Source organism: Coffea arabica, chromosome 2c, assembly GCF_036785885.1.
Source record: "Coffea arabica cultivar ET-39 chromosome 2c, Coffea Arabica ET-39 HiFi, whole genome shotgun sequence".
Classification (NCBI taxonomy): Eukaryota; Viridiplantae; Streptophyta; class Magnoliopsida; order Gentianales; family Rubiaceae; genus Coffea; species Coffea arabica.
Window position 1 is genome coordinate 15,081,220 of NC_092312.1, and position 25,624 is coordinate 15,106,843.

Genomic DNA, 25,624 nt, shown 5'->3' on the forward strand with positions numbered 1-25,624 from the left:
AACATGTGGCCCTCAAGTGCAAATAAAATCAGCTTTTAAAGGAGGTTGCTAATACAACTACGTACAAGTCATTATAAATTTAATAGCCTGGAAGAAAAAGATTATATTAAGAAGATGTGATTTGGGGTGACAATTAAGCGAGGCAAACATGACTATGACCACGATAAATTGGTATATTTGGTTCTACCATAGGTGCTTTAATCCCAAATCATAAGAAATTGTAGTGTTCAATTCGGTAAGATCAATTATGTCTAACAGTCGTACTTGACATAAAACCTAATTAGTCCGTTTAATTTAGCTTTAGCAGTTACAAGCAATTTTTCACTTTTCCATGAAAATTTAAATCTGTGTATGTAGATTTATGCATGTGATAATGAATATCAGTACCCTTTGGTAATCTATGAACAAAAAAGCAACTAAGTGTTTTTTTTTCCCTAATTAAGATCAGTTTTGCAGCAAAACGGTTGCTATATTTGCTACTATATTCATTTTGGACTTCTCTTTTCTACGTAAAGTGGTAGGACAGAGGAAAACGGCACAAATTTCCTTGTGATGTTGCCGGTCGGAACTCACAACGACAGGGCGGTTGAGCTTTGAAAATGAATTTAACGAAATCTTTTTCACTTTTCACTGAAAATTTATGGGTCTTAAATGCACATGGAAGGCTAATGAAATGCAATGTCTAAATAATTATCAGGATTCCCTCAGCAACGGCTAGAGAAGCTTTATATCATTTGTCTTTATTTTTTGTAATTCTTTTTGTGCTGTATTCGTTGAATTATTCGTGAATCAACGAAAATATGCAACCCAGTGGTATTTCAAACACATTACAACTCTGTCAGGATGCAGTTGATAAAATTGAAATTTGAAAACTGAAATCTGAAATTTGAATTCATTAAGTTATTTATTAAATATAATATGTTTGAATGCATATCACATTCAATGATAAATAAATAATTTATCACTTAATTTTGGGAATAAATTTTTCTTAGAAAATTCAAACACATTACAACTCTGAGATTTGTAACTCTGAATTTTTCAAGGAGAACAGAACCATTTGTAAATAATACTCCCCCCGTCCCACTTTGATAGTCCTGTTTTCCTTTTTTGTCTGTCCCAAATTGTAGTCCAGTTTCCAATTGAAAAATGTAGTTGTATTTTAATTTTTCTAAAATACCCTTATTCAATGTAAGTTGTTGTTACTATAAACTTATCCCATTTAATGAGAGTTAATTCTTTTTTTACCATCAATTCAAGTCCCCTTAAAATTATACTCTAATTAATGTGAGTGTATTTTAGGAAAATAGCTACCTAAATTGATTGTTCCAACTAAGTTAATTACTTTTTCTTAAACTGTGTAAAAAAATAACCAGAACTATCAAAGTAAGACGGAGAGAGTATCCGCAAATGGGTCCTCACCACTCCTACGAGCAGCATCTATTCCCTGGTAGGGTGGGGGGGGGGGAACAAGGAATTTGAGGATAAAACATGCTTTTCCACTTTAGGTCCAACAGTTATAGAAATTTTCCATTTTGACAAATAACATATTTAGTTGTAAATTTTCGAATCTCGAAAGAATTTGTATAAATGGTCTGTTTAGTTAACAAAGGGGCATAATTTTAGATTTATATATTGCACATGACATTTTTACAAGTTGAGATCCATCCTAAAAATTTAAAATTCTGGGTTTAAATCTCTCTTCTCCTTTTTCGCTTTTTAAATCTCACTCCTTCACTGTTTAGGGAAAAAAAGAAAAAAGGTCACTTTTACTAAGTTAGTTCAAGGGGTTGTATGTGGATTTGTATATACATGACGTATATTAGCCAACACAGTTGTGCAAAACTCTTGACAAGTGCCATTGCTGCAAATAATTTAGAGAGTTTTCTTCTCTATTGATTAAGAAAGGGAGATGGTCGGAAAAAGAAAGCAAAATACGCAAATGGAACACCACGTTGACTCTCAGTGCAGCTTTGGATGGAAGAATAGACTATAGTATTCTCGAAGACAATCTATCTTCTCCATATTATGCAAGGAATTCGTCAGCTAACTTATTATTTAAACGTAAAACTCACATTTATTGTCTCTTTTTTTTTTTTTAGCCATTTTCTTTATCTAACTTCACTTTTCTTGAGAAAAGGATTAATTGAATTATGCCTCCCCCCCCCCCCAAACCACCACCACCACAAACAATCTCTCGATTTCTCTTTTCACCCTAAGTTATCAAATTGACTTTCTATGTTTCATGTCCCACACTAAATACGCACGCAATATATCACTCATGTCCTGAACTTAGGATACTTTATCGTTGAAACTTGAACTCAGACAAAAATAAATCAGCCCCACTCTTTTCCTATGTTATTGGAGAGATAATAAAAGAATCCTATCAAATCTACCAACTTTTTTATTTCTGTTTTAACGTGAAATAAAGCTTTTCGTCAAGTAGAGCAAGAAGTAGTTACAAAATGGAGTTCAACAACAAAAGGAATCAATTTTACCACTTTAATAGCTCATGCTGTCAATTTATGGCATGTTGTTCAATTAGCACGAAAAATAATCGTTTTCAGACTTTAACTAGTACCCCTTATTTGTGGCTATTTGCTAAAATATTGTTGTACTTTTAAGGCGAATAACATCATTTGATTAAAAAAACAGCTGCCAAAATTCATTGGTGCTCAACCAATTAGGGCAATGTACTACAAATTAATTGTACGTGCAAGACAATTAAGCGTTTCACTTGATCAGTTCAGCGTCCAAATTGTAAATTAGTGATTCGTCAGGGGTGTAATGCAAAATTGACAGAGGAAAAATGAAAATTGTAAAGGACTACAGTTAATTGGTCCTCTTATACAAATTCTTGGCCTACTTGGTCTTGGGTAGACATGACGATACAAGTCGAGCCTTGTGTATCAGATTATGATCTTTCAAAGCTATACGATATGCACAAATCAATTTCAGAGTGAATAGTTGAGGATTGAGCGATTAATCAACACAACTGTAATGCAATAGTTGAAATTGTACAAAAACGTTAGTCATGTACCACATGGACTGGTATATATAGGTGTACCATTATCATATATACTTATTAGTTTGGGATACAGTTTTATTCTTAAAAATGTCAAAGGCTATTAATTAAATGGAGTATTTTAATTGCCATCTTATCCTATTCTAAATAAATGATTCAAATTTGGCCTCTCATTTTTTGCGGTAAATACTGATATGAAGTTAAAGATGATAAATGTTTTCCGTATATCTTTATGTCATAAGTAATGATGACTAGTCAAGAATGGTAGAAAAAAGCTAATAAGAAAGTAATTGAGGGGAAAAGTTGGTCAAATGAATGGCCAATGTCCAAGAAACTAAGAATGATCTCCTAGAATTTTCCATACTTTCCAATTTTGATCTTCAATTTAACTAATCAATAAAAAAGTGACACATAAATATTATTTTAGGAAATATAGGGAAAACAATCAATTTGGTATAAAGACAAGAAATCATGGTTGTTATATTCACCTGTAAATAAAGTCACCGTTCCCTTATAAATACTTATTTCCCTCTCCAACTCATTCCTATTTTCTGCATATCCCGTGCGCAGATTTTGTAGGAAGTTAAGCAAGAGAAGAAAACAGAAACGTCTACTCTTACCTCTTTAATCTTCCTCAGTTTCCTCACCAGGTTAGTAATGGAGCTGAAAATATTCTACTCAAAGAAATGATTGAACTCAGTTTCTCGCTCAATCCAATTTATTATAATCCGGCATCCAAATATTATACTAACAAATCTTCAATATTTTTCAGTTTGAATCCTTAGTACAGAGTTGTACTTATGAATGCCTCGATGGGATACTTCTGCATCTTCATTTATTGTTTCAAGAATTAGTTGCTTAATACAGCATCAAACAACTTTCTTATATACACTGGTTACTGATCATATTTGTACCTTTTCTTGAACATGTTCTGGTGGACCATTTTGATCATTTGACTGAATCAGCTGCAGCCATGTCATGCCAAAGTGATCCATCCAGAGAGACCTCTCCACAAAGAAAACTGGGTAGGGGGAAAATTGAGATCAAGAGGATTGAAAACACCACAAATCGTCAGGTCACCTTCTGCAAGCGCCGCAATGGTTTGCTGAAGAAAGCCTATGAATTATCTGTTCTCTGTGATGCTGAAGTTGCCTTGATCGTCTTCTCCAACCGTGGCCGTCTTTATGAGTATGCAAATAACAGGTACAAATTTACATCAGCAGAGTTAATCCCAAAGATCTCAACCTTTTCTTCTACTTCAGCTCTGAAGAGACATTCTTTTTTGAGCTTTTCTTTTTCACTATTTACTTTCTCTTTTTGCTATTTTTGCTTCGGACTTTTTCTTTAATGGGATAAGCATTGATCATCATACTTGTTGCCATACAGTAGTAGATTTGGAGTTGTTTGCTTTGTAACCAAAAAAAAAAATTTGACTGGGCTTTCTTGTTTTGTGTTTGGTTCTTTTTCCGCAATCTGCTTTATGAGTTTTCTATTTTGATGATTGCATTTGAAATCATGGTCGGCTTAGGCACAGATCTGTTGTTAAAGATAGAAAAGGAAGCAAGCAACATTATGATCTATTGTATGAAATGAGTAGAATCTTGGGAAGGCATTCAGAACTGTGAGATCAGCTTCCTCTTTTCCTCCATTGCTGTCAAGTTTTTGCTTTTTTCCTTCTACCTTTCTCTCTTGCCACATGTCATTTCTGATGCCTAGCAAGAAAGTTGTCATCTTCCTATTTGCCCATTTCAGATATCAGTTGATGCATCCTTAATAGCAAGTTGGACGTGATCAATCAAAACCAGGCCGTAGGACAGGTCTAAAGTTGTCATCAGACTCAGCCCTAGGACTCAGAGCATTTTTTTGTTGTTTTTTCCATTTCTTTTTGGGTTTCAAATTCACAATTTTTTTTTTCTTTTATCGTTGAAAGGTAAAGGTCATGGTCTAGGAGACTCAGAAAAATTACTTTCTTTTTCCTTTTTGCCGAGACTTACAAAAATTTTCAACATGCTATTAGCCAGCCATAGTGGAAAACTGGAACGCATGCTCAATGATGCATTTCTACTCTTGCCTACCAAAAGTCAATGGTTTCTCAGAAGTAAAAATGTAAAATTCATCTTCATAATCAACATGAATATAATTGGGCTTACTGTAGAACGCTTGGCAACTGTTCAACAAGTCAAAATGTTTAAATAACCAAATTGAACAAAACTAGGGTTTCAGAAGGGTTTGCACTAAATCTCGTCCAAAATCAAATCAAAACCTAGTCAATTTTGACATGGGTTATGTTCATATGCCCATTACCAGCTTGCCACTACGTACATTTTGTAGTCTTTTTGGGACATGGATTCTTCTAGCGTAGTTAGCTTTCAACACCCAGTTAGGTGACTTTTGTTTTGTATTGGTTACAAGAATCTTTTCTCACGTCATACATGATTTTTCCAGTTCTCAAACTTCTGACAAAAGAGCGTAATAAGTTACGACACCCTTTTAATTGGTCTTTCCCTCTATCTCTCTATTCATGAAATTTGTCCCTCAGCAATTGTACAAATACAACTTTTTTCTTTTCTCGTTATTTGACATCTTCTGAAACTGCTAAATAACCTAAACAACAAAGCAACAGAAATGAAACAACTTTAACTTTAGGCAAGCGTATTTAAGCTCAGCATTTCTTTCAGATTTTGCATAGATATATTTGAGTAAGTCCTTTTTTTTTTTTGGAGAAACTGCCAACCAATGGGAGACTTCTTGTAAGTTGCACCTTTTTTGCATGTGTAGGGTTTATAAATGGAGGGCTCGGATGCATTAGACCAAAAATGAGTCAGTACCATAGCCTATAATTACCGATCTTGCAGAATGGTCTTTTGCTGTAATAAATGTTGTCTGCATTTTAAGTAGTTTTCTTGCAGTTACCTAGCTGAGTAAAAGGGTTTAATCCAATGTGTAAAGGGTTTCTGACACGTGGTAAAAATCTGACCGTAGAAAATGGGGCCAATTACATTGTGGGAAATTGTGCCAGCTTGGCAGCAGCAGCCAATCAGTGTCTCGACGAAATTAAGGAAACATCTGACTGGGAAATGGGGGTTGATTCTGCACTGTTGGGTATAATTTGCGCACAATATTACATCATGTCATCTTGGGACTTTAATAAACAGGAAATGATTCTGACTGACAAATTTTTGTTCATTTTGTATCTTTGCTTTACGTGTTGGGATTGATTAGCTAAGAAAACTAGACAATGTGGAGCTCTGGAAATTGGATTTCAGGCAGGTGAACAACAATTATTACTAATTGTTATTAAGCACCCTTTCACCTTATTTGCCATGAATGACCTAGTAGCTTTATTTATTTTGAACCAGATTTTGAATGTTGGAACGTACAAGAAGTTGAGATATAGATTAATTAGTAGGTTTTAAAGCAGAAATCAGGTCATGTGGAAGAAATTTCTTAACTATTGCACGGATCCCTGTGTACACGTAACCAATATTTTGTTTTTGGAATTAGCTCTATTGATTGGTGGCAACATTTGGCTTGGCTTTTCTTTTCCCCTAGCTAGCATACGTAACTTATCAAAACATTTTTCCTAAAAAGCAAGTAGTGGAGGTTCCAGCGGTTTTTTTTTTTTTTTTTTTTACTAAATGAAAATATCAATTAATGAATCTCTTTCTTTCTTTTCAATTTTTTTTAAACATTTTTCTCCCTATTTGTCATAAATTAAATTTTGGAGCCACTAAATTGGAAGAATAGTTTTTCTCCATGCTGTTATGTTATCATTGAGAACTTTAACAGAAACTAGACATAGAAGTGTTTTTCCCTTTTTGCTATCCAATAAAAGGAAATCCTCATTCATCTGCCATCTTTTCTTGCCATCATAATAAAGTCATTGTGGCATAATAACAAGAGTTATCAGATCTTGTGAGGTGAAGTAACTTTCACAACATATAGAGTTTTTAGCAACCTTTTACAATATTAGTCCTGAATGAATTCTGTCTGACTAATGTTGTGGTTAAGGGGTTTGTTTTTCCTCCTTTTAGATAAGCATTGACCGCATTGCTATTCCTATTTGAACTTCAAAATTTATCATGGCAGAGATTTTTCTTTAGAATTTGTTAGACTGGTAACTTGGGCTATTTATACTTCACATCACAGCCATATCACTAGTTACCAGGTGAAGGTAAATAAAGGATAACGGCTATATGCAAATTACCATAGTAGTTATGATTTTGCCCGATGAAAACTGCGGAGGGACAAACAGTACCTTGAATAGTGTTACATAGCTAAGTCTTATTTACTTAAAATGAGGAGATTATATTTTCAATAGTCTGGAAATATATATAAAAAGAACCTCTTGGGCTTAATTTATGTGGATTGGCGCAAAGTCTTAACTTCAGTTATTCATCCTGTCTTTGATGATACGCCCCCCCCCCCCCACCTCACCAAAAAAAAGGGAAAAAAAAACTATGCTTTGATGATTTCCTCAAGGTAGATCTTGTCTAATTTTAGGATAATACTCATGAGGTCCTAACTGTATCTTTAACAGCATGGATATAATTGGATAAACAATTAATATTTGGGGATTGAAATACAGGAACTGGATCTTTTGGGATATAGACTCATTTCTCTGATTACTCAAGGGGATTTAAATAACAATAGTCTATTACTTAACTTCTCTAAATGCCTTGAAAGAAATACTGATATTTTCAGAACTGAAATCACATAAATAAATTCACCTATTGTCCAAGGAACTTGAAATCTCATGCTTATTCTCTTGTATATGATACAACTTCTTATGATTCTAGTTTAATCTGCAATTTTCACACACGCAATAAAAGGTGGTTGAATAGCTTATGAAATTATGATAAGATCAATTTTCTTGCTAAAGATATAATAAAGAACTTGACAAAATAACAAAATTTATTTTCCTACTCAATCCCCAACCCCCCCCCCCCCCCCCCCAAGTAAATGTTTTTAACCAACAGCAGTTTTCTGTTCTGCTATTTCTTTACTTTTGCTGGTAATACTTGTGGTCAGCTGGGGGAGATTTTTGGTAACTTGGAGGAAATTGTGAATCCAGCTATTTTCTTAATATCTGATTGATGCAATTTAATACTTAGAATGCACATACTAACAAGTTGATGCCATGTGGTTCAGTGTCAAAGAGACAATTAAGAGGTACAAAACGGTAAATTCAGATTCTGCGAACACCGGCTCTATTTCAGAAGCCAATGCTCAGGTATGATGTTAGAGATTTAGTCTTCCAAAGAGGTTTTTCTTGAAAATTCCGTGAGATAGTATAATTTTCTGTCCACATTTGTGGTTCATTTTAAATTATCATCCCATGCATTTCTGAAGAACTCTTAACGTAACAAATTAGTTTTGAAACATGGGTAAGTATAGATCCATTCTTAACAAACTTGCACCATCAGACCTTTAGACAAGTTAGGCCTTCCAATTTATGGTGATGCTTCACAATTTTATTTTTTTTTGAATTTTCTTTTAATTAATGAAGCTCCATCTTGCATGCCATAAATGGTACTGTGTTTTCAGCAGCACTGACTTTACGTTGCATGTCATGACAGCACTACCAACAGGAAGCATCGAAACTGCGTGCACAGATCAGTAATTTGCAGAACTCAAACAGGTGATTTCTGTGGTCAAAATTCCTCTATACAGTTATTTCTATGACCTGTTAGATCCACTGTTCAATTAACCCTTTTACTTGATGTCTTTCAGGAACATGCTTGGTGAATCTTTAGGGTCGTTGAATCTGAGGGAGCTCAAGAATATAGAAAGCAAGGTTGAGAGAGGCATTAGCAGAGTCCGATCCAAAAAGGTACCTGTTATTAAATTTTATTCAACTGATTTTTTCCTGGTATTATAGTCTTGCACAGTTTATCTATGCTTCCGAACATAACGTGTCCATTTCTTCCCTCTCTGACATTGCAGAATGAACTTTTGTTCGCGGAAATTGAGTTCATGCAGAAGAGGGTAAGTTTTGATGAATTAATCTAGACTTCTTGAATGCATCTTATCTGCAAATGAGCCTTGCGAAAAGGAAGTTGAGAGTACATGAAGTACATAGCACTATAATATGGTTACCCGTTTTATTCAGCATTCATTTTGACATGATTTTCTTTCTTTGTACTTGATAACGAATTATGATTTGTAAGAGTAAGAGGTTGGGTTGGAAAAATATGCTAGACTAAAAATTTTAAAGAACAATTGAAAAGTTCGTAAATAGGGGTCATAGATATTTGGGAGCTGAAACATATTAGAAGCATGATTAAGAGATTTAATAATATGGTATCTGTCAAGGGTGGCAAGCATCATTTTGTACTCATAATCTCCATCTTTTCTAACATGTAATAGCTAGGAATTAGGATTCTCAATACAAACAAATTTGACCATGATTTTTCAATATTTGTGTGTGTGTGTGTGTTCTTTTTTTTTTTTTTTTTTTTTGGTGGTAAAAAGAGGAGAAATATTGTGATGATTTATTTGAACTCATTCTATTGCCAAATAAAAATTTATGACCCTGATGCTTGTCATATCTATTATTGATCTAAATCCTCCCTCAAGAATTCAGTCAATCCAGTTTGCCGGAAGAGCTATAAAATAAAATTCACTTTCCTGCTTTTAAGAGTTGAGAGACCTAAAGAAAGCCTTGAAATGTTAGTGCTAAGACAAGAAAATGGCACTGATATGTAAACCTTGTAGCAGTTACACTAGCTTGATCTTGCAAGGCTCCTGTTGCACACTTACTCAATTTGCCATACATCAATCTTGAATGCAGGAGGTTGATTTACATAACAACAATCAATACCTTCGATCAAAGGTCAGTTCCTCCAAGTGACTCTGTGTGTGTGTGTGTGTGTGTGTTATTTAACGTATATATGTGTGATTGTGTGTGCGCGAGCATTTGTACACATACACACACACGAATTTATGCAGTTTTCTCTTCTAAAGCCTAACCAGAATATTTCATTGTGTTGTTCAAATTTTCTTGTAGATAGCTGAAACTGAAAGAGCCCAGCATGACATGAACTTGGTGCCTGGGAGCTCTGACTATGAACTAGTGTCAGCTCAGCCATTTGATGCTAGGACTTTCCTCCAAGTTAATGGGCTGCAATTAAATAATCATTACCCTCGCCAGGAACAGAGGCCTCTTCAACTAGTGTATGATTTCCTCACTTCACTGTTTACAACACACCAATTAACATATATGCTTAGACCTCTCATTATGCATCTCTAGTTTTTCTGGTTATTTTCCCCACAAAATAATAAAGTTTTTTTTTTCTGGCATATTGGAACTGATTGCATTTCCTCTCATATTTTGCAGCTGATATTGCTTAATGAGGTTGAGATTTCTCCATCTCTCATTTCTTGTTTGGAAGTTCTGTCGCTAAGCTTGCCAGCAAGGACTAAATTCTTCAAGAAATCTGGGGATTGATCGGTGTTGGTGGAGGCGAAGCTTCATTCTTAAAATAAGTATGCTGTTGGACAGAATATATAGTCCATTTTCTTCCAATTTCTATTGATAACATCTTTCTTCTTTACTTCCCAAATGATTATACTTATAAATGCTTATAACTATTCCTCCACGTTGTTATACTCTTTTGAACTTCTATGGAAGGAATCGAAAGCGTGAAATACTATGTCTATGTATCATAAGCTGCAGAAAATTAAAATTTGATGGCATGTTATAAGTAAAAGTTCCGTCTCATTTGCCAAGAAAAGATTGCTTGTTTCATATTCACAAAGACAAGAAAGGTATATAGGAAGTTTAGCCATCAAGCACTTTCCCACTGTAACTTTCCCCACTTTAAGGGACCAAACTCAATAACAAAAAAATGTTTTAACGCCTGAATAATTGGATTGCTACAATTACTTAGCCTCGTGATTGTTTAATTTTCTGCATATGCCATTTTCCTAATTTTCTATCTTGCTCGAATTTTAAATTTGATATTTGAGGCTCATTTCAGAGCCAAATAGAAGCTCTTGTGCACTGAATGAAGGGCTTCCCAAAAACACTGGCAGATACTATAATCTTATGTTGGGGGGACTAACTACTTGGTGCCCTTTAGGCTTGATTAATATTTTGTCCTAATTCCTATTGTACAGAAATAAATTTAGCAATTCTCAAACTTGAGATACATATTTATAATTCCAACACGTTCTAATTCCAAAGAAATCCTAATGATCTTCCCTCACTTCCAATAAAACGGAAAGAACCCTTTATCTTGAAGTGACATCCTTCCAATATTTTGCAAGAAAGCCAGCTCAAATTGTGGTTGCAGCACCTCGATTTCTCCAACCTGACTTACATCCTTAACTACATATATTCATTAAAGAACACAAGTTGCGATCATCTCTGAATATACATCTTTTGGCAATGTTCTGATATCAACTGGGTAACCATCTGAGGGTAAATCAGCAGAATATGCTCTACTTGCAATGATCAATGCGGAAGCATCACTGGGATGCAGTGCATCAAAATATTTGTACATTTCTCTGTTTGTACAAATGTATCCATTTGGGCGGCGGAGTCCCATACCTTCCGAAACATGACTGATAGCAAGGAACTTGTGAAACGTTGAAGCCTATAAAGTTCATCCCAGAAAGAAAGAAGGAAGGAAATATGAGAAACGAGAGGGTTCATAAGCAAAAATCATGACTTTCAATTGACCAATGGAAAACAAAATTCCATACTTCTGCCTACAAAAGAAAAGTTGGAAGGAAACTATATATCATGGCACAATGTTCCTAAACAGATTAATGTTGTCCATATATATGTTACAAAAGTAACTTTACCATGAGTTCTAAAACATATGTTACAAAAATATTGCAAAAGAAAACAAAATGATTTAGTCCTCATGACTTGTAACTTTACCATGAGTTCTAAAACAAATGTTACAAAAGTAGTGCAAGAAAACATATCAAGCAGATGTAGCCTATAAAATTATGCAATCAGAGCTGTATGTATAAGCATAATAAGAGAGACAGATTATTTTAATTGATATGTATTTTAATTCTAAACGATCATTCCCCTTCTGATTGTGCAAGTCAAGAACTCTATGATTACCCAAAAGTTTAAATTGTTAGTTTTCAGGTCTTTACTTACATACTAAGTGTTTTTTTTTTTATCTTCTGAATCAAAATAGGATGCAATTTCCTACTCATGAACCTAACAACCTCCTCCTTTATGAGTAGCCCTCACATTGAAAATGAAATCTAATTAATCAAACGAAGTAAAGTAGTTAAAGTAAGTGAAATATTGTGTACCCTTTAGTGTGCATTTTTAATATCACAAAAATGACACTTTCACAATCCTCAAGTTGTATAAACATATATATATATATATATATATGTTGTATGAACAATATTTTTTTCATTTTCAAGGGATTTTAAACAATTTCAAGACATGTAAATCAATGATGTTCACAAATCTAAATAATTGGTAAGTCACAGAAGAAGATATTAAGCGAACACATGGGGAAGGAATAAGAGGAAAACTAAAATTTTCAAGAGAAAAGGAAAAGAGAAGAAAGGTAAGAAGGGATCACGAGAACTCGGACAAGTTCGTGGCCAGTAGCATCAAGAATTCCAGATCCGCTGGAAGAATAATAATTGACACCTTTCATTATGCTTAGCCTTTTCGTATTTGCAAATGGTGGAATGCCACGCTCCAAACCTACAAGCTCAGCTGCACATTAAGTAAACTTTCAGCAAACATCAGAAATTTTCAACTTTAGGAGTGAAATAGTAAATCTCTAAACAAATTAGCTATTGGTACATAAGAGATACACAGGCAAATCAATCCAACTCAGGTTTTAATTTTAGAATAATATTGCGACCATTTGAAAATCTTCCAACCCGACCATCTGGATAATCAACCCCGTAAGGTGGATATTTAGCTTTAAAAGAAGTATTGAGGAAATTGTTATTTCCATTGTGAAGCATCGACTCGCCAAATATGAAGAAACATGGCACATGTTGTTTGCAGTAAACTACTTGTTGAAGAAACGAAGTAATATAAACCAAAATAGGAATAAAATAGCAAACCAGATTGTAGGAAGAAAGTTAAAGCATTTCTTTGGAAATTAGTGAAGTGGGAATAAAAATGAGCTTTAATAGCTATCCAGGAAGAAGAAACTGCAGATATTGTACAAGACAAGGTGCAGTAAATAGTTATCCACGTTGATTTCCATGTAAAGACAAGGCAATAGTTTGAATTGATTCACCCGTAATAAGTTTCGTTCTTTTGAAAATTATTTAGCAACTTGAACGATTTTTGTTTAACAGAATCATATTGTTTGCATTTTGCTCTATTTGGGAAATCTTGTCAGCATGTTAGGGTAAATTATTTTTCCTAGTCTGATAAATTCTCATTTTGTCGGGCTCTTGGTATGGTTTTCACAGTAAGAGGTGCAGTGGACTCAGGACAATACTTTAGCCTTTTAGGGGTTAAATGCCCCTCGTATATATATATATATGTACGTATGTATCTAAAGTAATGCTCAAAATTTTTAGACACGTGATCAAAATTGTGCTTTCATCTTGCATGCACATTTATCTAATGAAAAGGTGAATTCTATTTTACACCTTTCAAATATATCCTGATTCTTATTTTGGTCCCTAAAATTTATAATGAGACATTTTGATCTCTATCTCTAAACTATACTCTCATTTCAACTTTCGTCTCTAAATTATAAATTGAGACATTTTAGTCAAGTTGAAACTAATTATCGGGCATGGCAATTTGCTAAGTCACTTTGTCCTAGTCCTTTATTGATGTAGTGTCGAAGCGAGAGAAGACGAAAAAGTTACACGAACACCCTCTAAAAGAGAAGCTTTACATGAATGGATCTCAAACATGAATTAAAGATTCATCAATACATGAGAGAACTCAGAACAATTGGTAAGACGGTTTGATATAATAGTTGATAATAGGGTGATAACAATAGTTCTAGGGATATGACTATTTATAGTTTAGAAAGTTTTACTCTAATAAGGATACAAAAACAGGTGAAAATACTCTAAAATGAACAAATATCGTATTTGGATGCCATAAGGATCTGCGCACGGACGCATTGCTCTGAGGGTCGGATCCAACTAGCAGATCCAAGACAGCAGCCCCTAACCGCGATCCGCAGAGGGATCCGGGACAAGTAGGTGTGGACCCGGTCATGGATCCTTCATTTAGCAATAATTGCAAATTTTTTCAGTCTTTATATGTTCTTCATGCACCATCATTTATTGGTACAATAATGACTAATACTAATGTTGTTAAATAAATTAAACAAAAATACTAATAAAAATTTTGAATTCTACCCTAATTAAGAAGCTTAATATGCTTCTTGAGTAGCTTATTGGATACGGGCCATGGGTTCTTGAATTTGAGGGTTCCTCCTTTTTTTTTTTTTTTTGATGACACAGGGGATATCCAGGCTTTCGGCCTGACTAATCTGTCTACAGTCCGGGAGAGGGCGCCCCAACTCACTCTGAGCACGGTAACCACGGGACCCGAATACTGATCAATGGCTTAAAAAAAGACTACATGACCGGCCGAACTACCCCGCGGACGAATTTGAAGGTACCTCGTTTCATGTCATTTATGAAACCTACAATTTCAGACCTTATGTTAGTGACTGTTTGAAATATTGTTTAAGCGGCAAGGACGTCTTTTAATTTCTGAATTTTGATAATGAAGACGTCTCAACAAATAAAAAAAAAAAGAGAAAAATCTCTTAATTATCATGATTCCAGAACGAGGTGGCTGATGTCCGTTGGATAGGCATCCCAAGGTAGCAACTTCTTGTATGCTCTTGCTGCAGTGTACAGGTTCAGAGTTTCACAAGGATGAAAATCATCCCAAAACAAGTTAAGAGCTCTAGTAATGCATGGTTTTTGTCCAGGAATGCATAAACCCGTGGTGGATGAAACTTGGCAGCATGGTTGATTGAAAATTTGCAATCCTGATAGAAAATAATTACAATAATAATCAAAATGCAAAATTTACATTCTTTTTGTTTTTTGAACTTCAAAATCTACCTATCCGACTTAAGGAAAAAGTTATGGTACCAGTATGCTACCTTAGTTTGAAAGTCAAGGGGTAGTGGTGGGATTATTTACTAGATTAATGTTTGACACACACACTCTATAAATATATAGACACAAACTTGCAAGATTAAATGTATGCCGAGTTAGCAAAAAAATTAAAAATTTTTATGAAAGTAATGTATTATGTATCCATACTTATTAGCGTAAAAAAAAAATGACATGTTGGCAAAATAAAACCATAATTGTAGAAAAATAGAGGCATGGGGGTGATGGGCCACATGGACTATATATTTGCAAAATTAGATTGGATAAGCTCCTATATTAAATACCTTCTTGCAATTTTGCTCTAGACCAGGTGCTGGATAAGAGAATTTTTGTTACCACTACGATTAAATGGCATTGCCAATGATATCTCATTTAGGAATTGGCATTATTTTTAGTTTCTCAAGCTTAATTTTATCTTCTTCTTCTTCCTTTTATTTTTTGTTGGAAAATTGTTTTGTTGCTGTTTTTGTCATTGGAAAGAAGCAAAATGCACTGAAACACAACAAGTCCTCAAAACAAAAACAAAAAAAAAATTTGGTTTTCTGTAAATGCTAAGATAATACATACCAATACTTGCCGGAGCACCAAATTGAATGCTAGAGACATTGATGTAAATTAACTTTGCCTGGCTGAGCCTCGTATTAAGGTCTTCAACAAGTTGCTTAAGTCTGTCATTAAATAGTTGAACTGCGTCATTAATTGAGTCAACGCATGTTGGTGTGGGAAACATACTTATCTCAGTTGGGATGCAACCAAGAGGACCCAATCCAAATAGGACCAATTTTCTTGCTCCATAATTATACAAAGTCTGCAAAAAATTGTCTAGCAGTTATTTCCTTTTACAAAAATATATCACAACAATTCAACATTTAACAGCATTAAACGAGGAAAACCACCTAATAAAATACTATGGCAAATGAAGTGTTGCAATTACACTTGAAATTTTCATGGTTGTTGATTGCTCCTGTGAAGTTCACATAAATTAAAAGAAAACTAAAAAAAAATGTACAAATTTATCTCAAAATAGTTTGACAATGAATTAAACGCAGAGGAACAATTCATTTATCTGGACACAATCGACAGCTAGTTCATTTCAATCTAAAGTTACGTGCTAAAAATTCTCTGAATATGATAGATGTTGATTTTGTAAATCATGATTACATTAAAAATAGAAAATTATGATCACCTTTTGATTTGATTTAGAGAAAAAATTATGCACGGTTTTTTTTAATCTCATGGAGCATAGAGTAAGACATGTTTCTTGACTTTTTCTTCTGCAAGTGCCAAGTAACTAGGAAGTCTTAAGGCTCTAAAAGGACTCAAAAAAAAAAAAAAAAAAAAACTACGATGTATCATATTTTGTAACGTTTGAGGTGTCATATATGTCTCCACTCTATCCTAGACCATACGAGAAATTGGATTTATTAGTGAGACAAATAGTCCAGGGTGTTAAATTATAAAATGTATCCTTGAGGGACAACATCAAAACTACATTGAAGTATGGGGAAAGATGATTTTAAGTGTTATAAAAAATGCCAACTAAGCGCAAACAAAATATTGATTGAAATACGAACCATTAGTTGATCCAAATATTGTTGAATCAAGGCTGCAGCATATTGATCCGGTGTATATTTGCTACTTGAGTTATAATTTTGTGGCAAATAATAGTTGTTGATGTAATCATTACTACCGATCATAACACTGTACAGACATTTGCTTAGGTGCTTTCTTGCTGAGGTCTCGTTTCCAATCAAGGAAGCAATGCGTGAAATTGTTGTTCGATGGTTAAGCATTTGCTTGTTGAAGCTGAGGTTATCACCCTGAGATGAATTTGGGAAAGTGAGCTAGTTAATAATAGTCCTTTGCAAATAGTGACTACAAAACTGGAAAATATGAACAAAAATTTGATAAGATGAAAATGGAACAAAGGGTTCACTTGGTCTGTTGTATGACCACTCGTTCTCCTAATTTCTTGTATGATATGTCGGTGGCAGATCAAGCCAGCACCCTTGGTTTAGGGGTTAACCTTCAACACATCATATATATGTTGCAATAGTAGAGTTAAGCCAAAAGGATGTCCTTAATAAAACACACCTTTTTTTTCTTTGAAATGCACTTTCAAGTCTAAAATTTAGCATAAAGAGTTTAGAAACGTCAAAAAGATTTAATTTGGATTAGCATTGATAGTTAACTTTAAATAGATCCAGCACTCTCGTGAAGTGTAATAATCATAAACCATTAATTTTTTTTCTTTCTTTCAGGAGAGGGATGAATGTGGAGAGCAAATATAATTCAAGGGGGGTGGCGGTGGGGTTGGGGGAGGGGAGACAAATAGGAAAGAACTTTAAAAAAATTTCAAACGCTTTAAAGCTTAAAAAAGTAATATTCTAAAACTTGATGGGAATGCTCATTCTCTGGTACCCGTTTGGGTTGTCCTATCTGTTGACGACTTTTAACTCCAAACATGTATGACATCCATTTTTGATATCCTTGAAATAAGATGGGGTCACACTAATAGACCATTTTCACACATAATAGCTTAATTACAATTCTCACAGTTAGTTAAACCTAAACCACACTATATTCTCTGCGTAATTAATTGGTGTAGTAGCTACAATCTCTTGTTGTGAAATTTTAGTTATACTTTTGAACATTAGTTGCACCTAGACAACGCTATATTCTCTTGTTTTTTCCCTCACAGGTTGGCAGTACCAAGTTACTTGACTTAGTTTTCCATCTCAATTAAAACTTAATACCCATCATGCATGGTTGGTTTTTACCTGTTCATTCGTCTCTGTTGTCACTTTAAAATAGTTGAGCGTGTGATCAGTTACGTGACCTAGGGCAGCAAGTTTGTCGGAAATGCACTCCAAACATTAATTTGCGTGAGGCAAAAAACTTTTGCAATATTGGCTGTACTCCTTGGAATTGGAAAGTGGCACTCAAAGAAGATGACAGCCAGGTAAGGGATGTATGATCAATTACTTCCAGCTTTCACTCTATCCGTTAGCTTTACTATTTAATACCTTAAAGCATCAAATTATCACACATTTTCCTATCATATTGGTTATCAACGAATTGTCTCTATTTATTTTGAAATCAAATTTCCTTGGCGCCCTTAATTTGCAACTGTTTATACAGATACTATTATTCGTCTGCAGCTACTGAAGTATTTTTCTTCAAAAAAAAATAAGTGTTGAAGCTCATTGGTTTTCAACCGATTAGAGGAATGAACTATGGTAGTGTAAGGCACCTGAATACAACCCTTTGTGAATTAGGAACCGAACCGCGAATCTTTTACAGTTCAAGGATGCAGATTTCTAGTACCCTCACATTTATCATCTCCCTCAACTGTTTGAACTCCAATAACTACTAGGTGGTTTTTATAATTTGATTCCATTAGCAAATAGGGTTATCTGGGAAGAATATTAACTTGTATCCTATCAGATTAAGTAGTGTGAACAATCCATCTAACGGAAAATTTTCTGACTTTTTGCTAAAGTGTCCTCAGATGAGAAGTTTAGGGGGAAGATGAAGAATATGGTCGAACTTTCATTCTTTATCAGGATTGACTTGCTGCATGAAAAATAGGGTCCAATGGCTGCACTTAATATTTTTCTTGATTAATTGATTTTATGTAGTAAAGTCGGGGGTAGCTTGAAAGAAATAGAAATTTGTGGTGCATATCTTTCATTCTTTTGTTCTTTTAAATTGGGTCATGTATGTACCTTTCTTATATGCTTCCTTAGTTCAACCCCAAAATATCCAATGACAATAGTATGCTAGTGTTGATGCACAAAAGGAGCACACAACTACAAGGTTGTGGGAGAAATTACCCGATGTTTACCAGTCTCATCGCGAATTCCAGCTCCTCCTGAACCATAATTTATGCCTTTGATGATTTCTTGACCGCTTGCAGTTGCAAATGGTGGAATGAAATCATTGAATCCAAGGAGCTGAGCTGCAATAGATTATCAAAAATGGGTTTGTTACCATGTCATGTAAACTGAATGAATAGAACAGGTTAATCATTGTTAAAAAGGACCTCAATAACAATAAATTTTGAGAATTAATTGAGAGAGGGTCTTTCTTGCTTTCCAAGCAGAACAAAAGAAATTACCAAAAAAAAATAAGGAATAAAAGCCAAAAGTGCAGAAGAAATGAATTTAAGGAAACTTATAATTCCAAAGAAAAATCTAGAATAACGAAAGAGAGGATACCAACAATATCGATGATTGTTCTTCCATTTGTGAATCTGCCTGTTGGCCCATCAGGAAAATCAATTCCGTAGGGCCGGTAATTGGCCTTGGAAGTTGTATCAAGGTTATTGTTATTGCCATTATCAACTAATGAGTCCCCAAAGCTAAAGAAACAAGGGATCTCTTGTGCACCTAAAGTTGTTTGCGGGTTGAAAATGATGAAACCTATGAATACCAGAAAACATGTACAGACTTTAAAAGACATAGGAACTGGAGAGAGATGTATATAAAACTGACTAAGAGAAGGATGAAGAGATTCAAGGTTATGGTGCCAAATGGTGGTTGTCGATTTAATTGTGCATATATAGTTGCAGCAACTAATTAAAAAACATGAGAATCGACAAACTCTACATGTTGTTAGGCAATTTTTTTTATAGTTTTGAACTACCCTCGGACAAAATCTCCGGATTCCCAGGAGTCTATCCGGAGTTCCGGACGAGATGTAAATTGAAGCATTATATAGACGGAAGAAAATCATCTGAAATTAGATAAACTGTTTAACTCCATCGTTATTTGAATGCTTAGCTACCTTGGAAATTTATTTAATTAGTTGCGCCTGCTCATTGTGAGTGCAACTCTTTTTTTTTCTTCCTTTTTCTTTTAAGGGAAAAATGCAGTTTTGATTCTCAATTTTTACATGATCATCAAATTCAGTGACGAGGTCAGGACCATAAGATTATAAGGGTCAATCTCCAATAGCACATGGGATATAGTAGGTTGGCCAATCTCTGCCAGCATATGGAATATAATAACAATAGAGTTAAAGTCAATGATAGTCTATGTAAAATAAACATTTTTTCTCCAATTTTTCAAAAGTGTGCTTACATTTAGCAGTAAACATCATTCAACTTAAACTTTGAAAACTTGTTCTTGGACTAACACCCATAGGTTCAGCACTCTTGTTAGGGATCAATTTCGTCAAATTAACATACTACAAGGACTGCATTTGTTTTGATCGAAAAGATTAACAATCGATTTGGTCAAAATTGAATACTTTGGAGACTATATGTTTTTAGCTGAAATATTAAGGACTAATTTGGTCCAACCCCCAGCTTTGAAGACTAATAGTGAATTTTCCAAATATATGTATCTGAACTCTACAGCATTAACGTCATGGTGTTGTATATTAGGACAACTTTATGATCGGAATTCCATACCATCATGTAGGTGATTGCATTTGCTATGAATTTTATTACATTAGAGTTTATACATTTCGTCATTGTTGAACAAGGTGACGAATGTCCATTGGATAGGCATCAGTAGGTAATAGAGCATTATATGCTCTTGTTGCCGTTAACACATTGACAGTCTCTGTAGGATGGAAACTATCCCAGAATAGGTATATGGCTCTAAAGGTGCATGGCCTTACTCCAGGTTTGCATAGACCAGTTTCTGAAACTTTGCAGCATGGTTGGTTGAGAATTTGCAACCCTAAGAGAAACATAATCAGTGTAAAGTTACAATTGGTTAAGTTTTGTATGGTAAGATGCCTAGTTTCTTCTTCCTCTTCTTCTTCTTTGCATGCAAAAAGGACCAAAATTGATTTTTGAAAGAAATTTATTTATACTTGAGGTGATATCATATGTGTATTTCTTAGTATAACATTTCTTAGAATATTTTGTACATGCTTAGAGAAAGAATTTGTTTACTTATTATATACGAGTTAATATGCCGCATTCAAAGTCATAAAATGTTAACAAATAATAGAAGATTTCAGTAACTTGTTCATGCTGAACAATAGTGTAGAGTTAAGTAATTACTATATTTATTAAAACATAGATGGACTGCTGTTCTTTGTAATTCTAGCTCAAAAGATCATATCAGTTGTCATTTACAAACTTTTCACATAATATTTGATTGATTGACCCCAGAATGCAAAACATTCATTCACATGAAACTAGGTAGACAAGCTTTAGATGTATCATCATGAAAATAAGGATCAGCATAAAATTTTCCCAAACTTATCTTCCCCATTCCTTTTTCAATTTCTTTTGTTTAATATGTCATTGGGAAAATGCTGATATTCAAACACCAAGCAAAAAACTGCACATGCCTAAGTTTTGTTAAAACCTACCAATGGTTGCAGGATCTCCCGATTGAATGCTAGTGATATTTATGTAGATGAACTTTGCATCTGTGAGTTGTCTGTTGAAGTCATCCACAAGAAATTTGAGCTTATCATTGAATAGTTGAACTGCAGCATTAACTGAATCCACACATGTAGTAGTCCGGTATGTGCTTATCTCAGCTGGTGTACAACCAATTGGACCCAGTCCAAATAGGGCTATTTTTCTTGCTCCATTGTTATACAAAGTCTAGCACGAAACAAACAACAATTAATCTCACTCACCAAAAAATAATATTTATTATTATAATCAAGGAAATCCGTGCTTGATAAGGCCAAACTATGGTTGGCATAGTAGAATTATCAGATGACACAATCACGAAAGAAATAAGAGTGATTGTACTAATAACTCAGTTTACCATAAAGAAAGTAGTGAGGTTTTATACAGGGTGTATCTAAAGTTGTTGCCTTTAGTGGCACAAACTTAAAATGTACGTCATTTTGAATTTTTTGATATTGATACCTCATGGCAACCTTTGATGGCTTCATAATTCAGCATTTATAATCTCAGATATTAGGGGAATTTTCATCCTTGTAATGTTGTGTTAGAACGTCCTGTAAGAGTTATCTAGAACCAATCCAAATTTAATTTAGCGGTAACTTATTATTAAATTTGAATTTTATTCCACCAACCGTTTTATTTGTTGAACTTGGATTTTATCTCACACATTTAGTGGAATAAAACGCAAACCCAATACTCGTTACTACAATGATTGCACCTTCCTATGTCTCTTATGTCATTATATTCATTTAAATACGTTTGAAAGTGTCATCAGATAATTCCTTATTCTTTTATAAGCCATTGTGATTGTTTAATTGATATATTGGGGTTATATCATAATTTTCTATAAACTTAACTAGTTCTATACAGTTTTCTTTTTAGATTTAGTAGATCTTCGAAGGAAAAAATTCGATTGCTAACCACACTGAGAAAAATGAAGGATGGAAATGGAAACGCCAATGGTAACACAAACCATTAGTTGTTGAGAATATTGTTGAACCAAGACTTCTGCGTATTGAGCTGGTGTATATAATTTGCTCGTAGGATAGATCTGTGGCATTAAGTAGTTGTTGATGTAATCATTGCTCCCAATGACAACAGTGTACAGACATCTCCCAAGATACTCGTTTGCTGCAGCCTGGCTTCCAAGTAAAGAAGCAATTTTTGAAACTACTTTTTGATGATTTAGCAATTGTTTGTTGAAGCTGATGCGATCACCCTAAGGAAAATTGTAGAAAATTAGTTTGTGATTAAGTAAATAGGAAGAAAGATCTTGCCCAAAAAAAGGGGCTATGTTTTACATGACTATATGTAGATGATATACGTATTTTGTAGGCAAATAGGGCTCATTTAATTCCTCGAGATGTGATACATAGAGATTAATACTCAATTTACAAGCTATACCAGCAACAAAACAAAGAACTAATTAGGGGGCATTGGGTAACGTACCTAGTTTCTAAAATCCCTCTTATCAAATCTATATTCATTTAGGTAAGTCCCTTATGGATTGCTATCGAGTAACACAACAAATTTTAACTCTTATTACCAAACTTGCTTGTAGGACTAGTTTAACCATTGGCTGTTTACTACTTAAATTTGTTGAATTGTTCATCAAGAGACATTATACAATGATATTACTAGATAACAACGCAGGGAACTAATATAATGAAAGTTGTTTTTCAAGAATGAAAAGCTTTCTTTGTTAAGTTCTGAAATTGCAACAAAATACTTCTATAATGCAGGCAAAGAATTTTGAAAAGTTGGGAATTCTAATTGGTACTGTTGAAATATAAAAAAGAACTTCAAAGATATGAGGATTATAGAACTTGAAAAAAAAAATATTTTGTCACTTTCTCCACCTAATATCAACCATTTAGAATTTTACAAAGATTTAAATTTTCAAATAGTGCAAAAGAAAAGTCATCTCTGCTGTACTTGTGGGTAAGAGTGCTTTTGGCAGTTTGTGCAAAAAAAAAAAAAAAAGATAATCGGAGCGCCATTAAAATTTCCATTTCCGAAACTGCAACTAGTATGATTCCATGCTTGAACTCTTGGTTTCCTTTTGAATGCATGCTCACCAAACCAAGGGTAATTTGTCTTCTTATATTGACTATGCTAAGCAGGTTTATTCTGTGACAGATGTTTTCGCAGTGTACTCATTTCGTGCTAACTATTTTGCAACCAATTTACGCCCAAAAATCTAATTTTCAATTAAATGAAATGGAATGTCTAATTTCCTTGTGATTTAGGAATAAATAAACTAATAAACTCTAGCAGAATCGATCCCCCGAGATAAAATGTAATAGCATACGTTATGAAATCGAAAGATTAAAAACAAGAAACTGCAAACCGCGAGTCAATGACATAGATAATAGTTTATCCTTCGCTTGTTTACTTTTACAAGGATTTGGAATAGTAGATACCGTTGAGTTCTATATGATTTTGTATGGTTGTTGTACTTAATAAACTATCTATTTTTCACTATTATAATGACATTGTATTATTGTGCACCAAATAATGTAACAAATACAGCAAATTAACAGAAAAATACAGCCTCACTTGACCCAAACTCCTGGCAAGTTACATGCATGTATGTATGACCTTTAATCCCATATAGCAAAGACTGCTATCAAGAAAGTACTCACCATTTGTCTGCTAGTCTCATCGCGAATTCCAGCTGCCCCTGAACCGTAATTGACACCTTTTATGATGTCCTGACTTGTTGCTGTTGCAAATGGAGGAATATAGTTCTCAAATCCTACGAGCTGACCTGAAAGATAAATTTGTTCCCATCGTGGGTCAGTAATGTCTAATAAGTTGGAGTGAAAATGAAAGATAAAAGCTAATGTCTTGGCAAGAGGACTTGGTAATTAATGTTCAAACAATATCATTTTCAGCTTTTCCAAAGCAGGGTTGCAATCGATTGTTGAAAAAAAGGAGGAAAAAAGAAAGGTGGAACCAGAGAAATTAAATAGACAAAGAATATTAGAAGAAAGTTGAACTAATCAAATGATGTGTGAATAGCTAAGCAAGATAACCCTTATTGAAACGATCTCCAAGTTTTTTTATGCTATTCCCTTCCACAAAAACAACGCCAAATTTTATTAAATTTCCAAGATGTAGGGTTGGGAGATATGTACCTAGGATGTCAAGAATGGTCCGGCCATTGGTGAATCTGCCTGTGGGACCATCGGGAAAATCGATCCCATAAGGTGGATAATTCACTTTTGCCAAAGTTGATAGGTTGTTGTTATTGCCGTTATCAACTAATGAGTCTCCAAAGCTAAAGTAACATGGCACTTGAGGTGCACCCCAAATTGGCTCAATATTGCAAAAGACCAATGCTATTGGCAGTATAAACCATATACAAAACTTAACAGCCATAATTGCCCCAGTGACGGCGGAAAGGAGAGGTTTGTTTAGTTTCGTTATCTGGCCAAAGAAGCAAATATATAGACGTATGTATACGCACACACCCACGCATACATGTGTATAAAGAAATAGAATGAAAGTAAGGGTACAAATGGTTATTCTAAAGCTAGATTTGGATCTATTTGTGTAATTGAAATTGCCTCACCCTCGAGTTTTGGCGTACCAATGAAAACTTTTGAATTTATACCTCTAACTTACACTTCTTCTTCTTGAACCACTCAGTCTATCCCTTCCCGTATATAAAAATAGTTTATAAAAAAAAAAGCTTAATTTGAATTCTAAGCATATTAACATCAACATCTAGGCCATTGACACAACATGATAGTATCAATATTTGTAAGACGATTGACGTAAAAAAAAATGCTAATAATATAGAGTTAGTTCAAGATCCAACTTAGTTGACAGAAAACTAACGAAGTAAATTTTGATGTTTTTAACTCAACTTTTGAAACTTCCCATTTTCCCCTTCCATTTTATAACGTTTAGAGTCTATCTGATTTCATTAAAAAATAATAATAATAACGATATCATCCCAAAAACACGCAAGGAACACGGAATTTTTTTGGCACTACAGGCAGGTGACAACATTGGTAATCTCTGATGGCATGGCAGGTGGCAACTGAACTTTTGTCACGGCATTATAGTAGAGCTCAAAAGAGAGCGTACAACTTGACATGCTT

General features: G+C 34.2%; 3 protein-coding genes across 6 annotated transcripts; 1 reads left to right on the forward strand and 2 right to left on the reverse strand.

Annotated features, from left to right (window-relative positions):
* The first annotated feature begins 3,532 nt into the window (after positions 1 to 3,532).
* On the forward strand, positions 3,533 to 10,623 carry LOC113722334 (floral homeotic protein AGAMOUS). 3 transcript variants are annotated; one of them, XM_072074515.1, is made up of 10 exons: positions 3,533 to 3,672; positions 3,988 to 4,225; positions 4,551 to 4,643; positions 8,174 to 8,255; positions 8,602 to 8,663; positions 8,756 to 8,855; positions 8,969 to 9,010; positions 9,816 to 9,857; positions 10,032 to 10,198; positions 10,362 to 10,623. In XM_072074515.1, exons 2-10 carry the CDS (start codon positions 3,996 to 3,998, stop codon positions 10,363 to 10,365), a joined length of 822 nt encoding a protein of 273 aa, XP_071930616.1. In that variant the 5' UTR covers positions 3,533 to 3,672; positions 3,988 to 3,995; the 3' UTR covers positions 10,366 to 10,623. The 3 variants fall into 3 exon arrangements, with proteins under 3 accessions (XP_071930616.1, XP_027101517.2, XP_027101518.2); XM_027245716.2 differs by lacking the exon at positions 4,551 to 4,643; XM_027245717.2 differs by lacking the exon at positions 4,551 to 4,643 and having other exon boundaries at positions 3,536 to 3,672; positions 3,994 to 4,225.
* A 3,436-nt stretch (positions 10,624 to 14,059) lies between these two features.
* LOC140035842 (GDSL esterase/lipase At1g29670-like) lies at positions 14,060 to 19,671 on the reverse strand. Of its 2 annotated transcripts, none has more exons than XM_072077229.1 (5): positions 19,348 to 19,671; positions 18,964 to 19,088; positions 16,702 to 16,947; positions 15,695 to 15,935; positions 14,060 to 14,643 (listed from the first exon to the last, which is right to left on the reverse strand). In XM_072077229.1, the coding sequence occupies exons 1-5, from the start codon at positions 19,589 to 19,591 to the stop codon at positions 14,576 to 14,578; spliced, it is 924 nt and encodes a 307-aa protein (XP_071933330.1). In that variant the 5' UTR covers positions 19,592 to 19,671; the 3' UTR covers positions 14,060 to 14,575. The 2 variants fall into 2 exon arrangements, with proteins under 2 accessions (XP_071933330.1, XP_071933329.1); XM_072077228.1 differs by lacking the exon at positions 14,060 to 14,643 and adding an exon at positions 14,650 to 14,997.
* A 931-nt stretch (positions 19,672 to 20,602) lies between these two features.
* Positions 20,603 to 24,897, reverse strand: LOC113723977 (GDSL esterase/lipase At1g29670-like). The gene is made up of 5 exons (XM_027246934.2): positions 24,653 to 24,897; positions 24,158 to 24,282; positions 22,486 to 22,731; positions 21,461 to 21,701; positions 20,603 to 20,817 (listed from the first exon to the last, which is right to left on the reverse strand). The coding sequence occupies exons 1-5, from the start codon at positions 24,894 to 24,896 to the stop codon at positions 20,603 to 20,605; spliced, it is 1,071 nt and encodes a 356-aa protein (XP_027102735.2). The 5' UTR covers position 24,897.
* Positions 24,898 to 25,624: the final 727 nt, after the last annotated feature.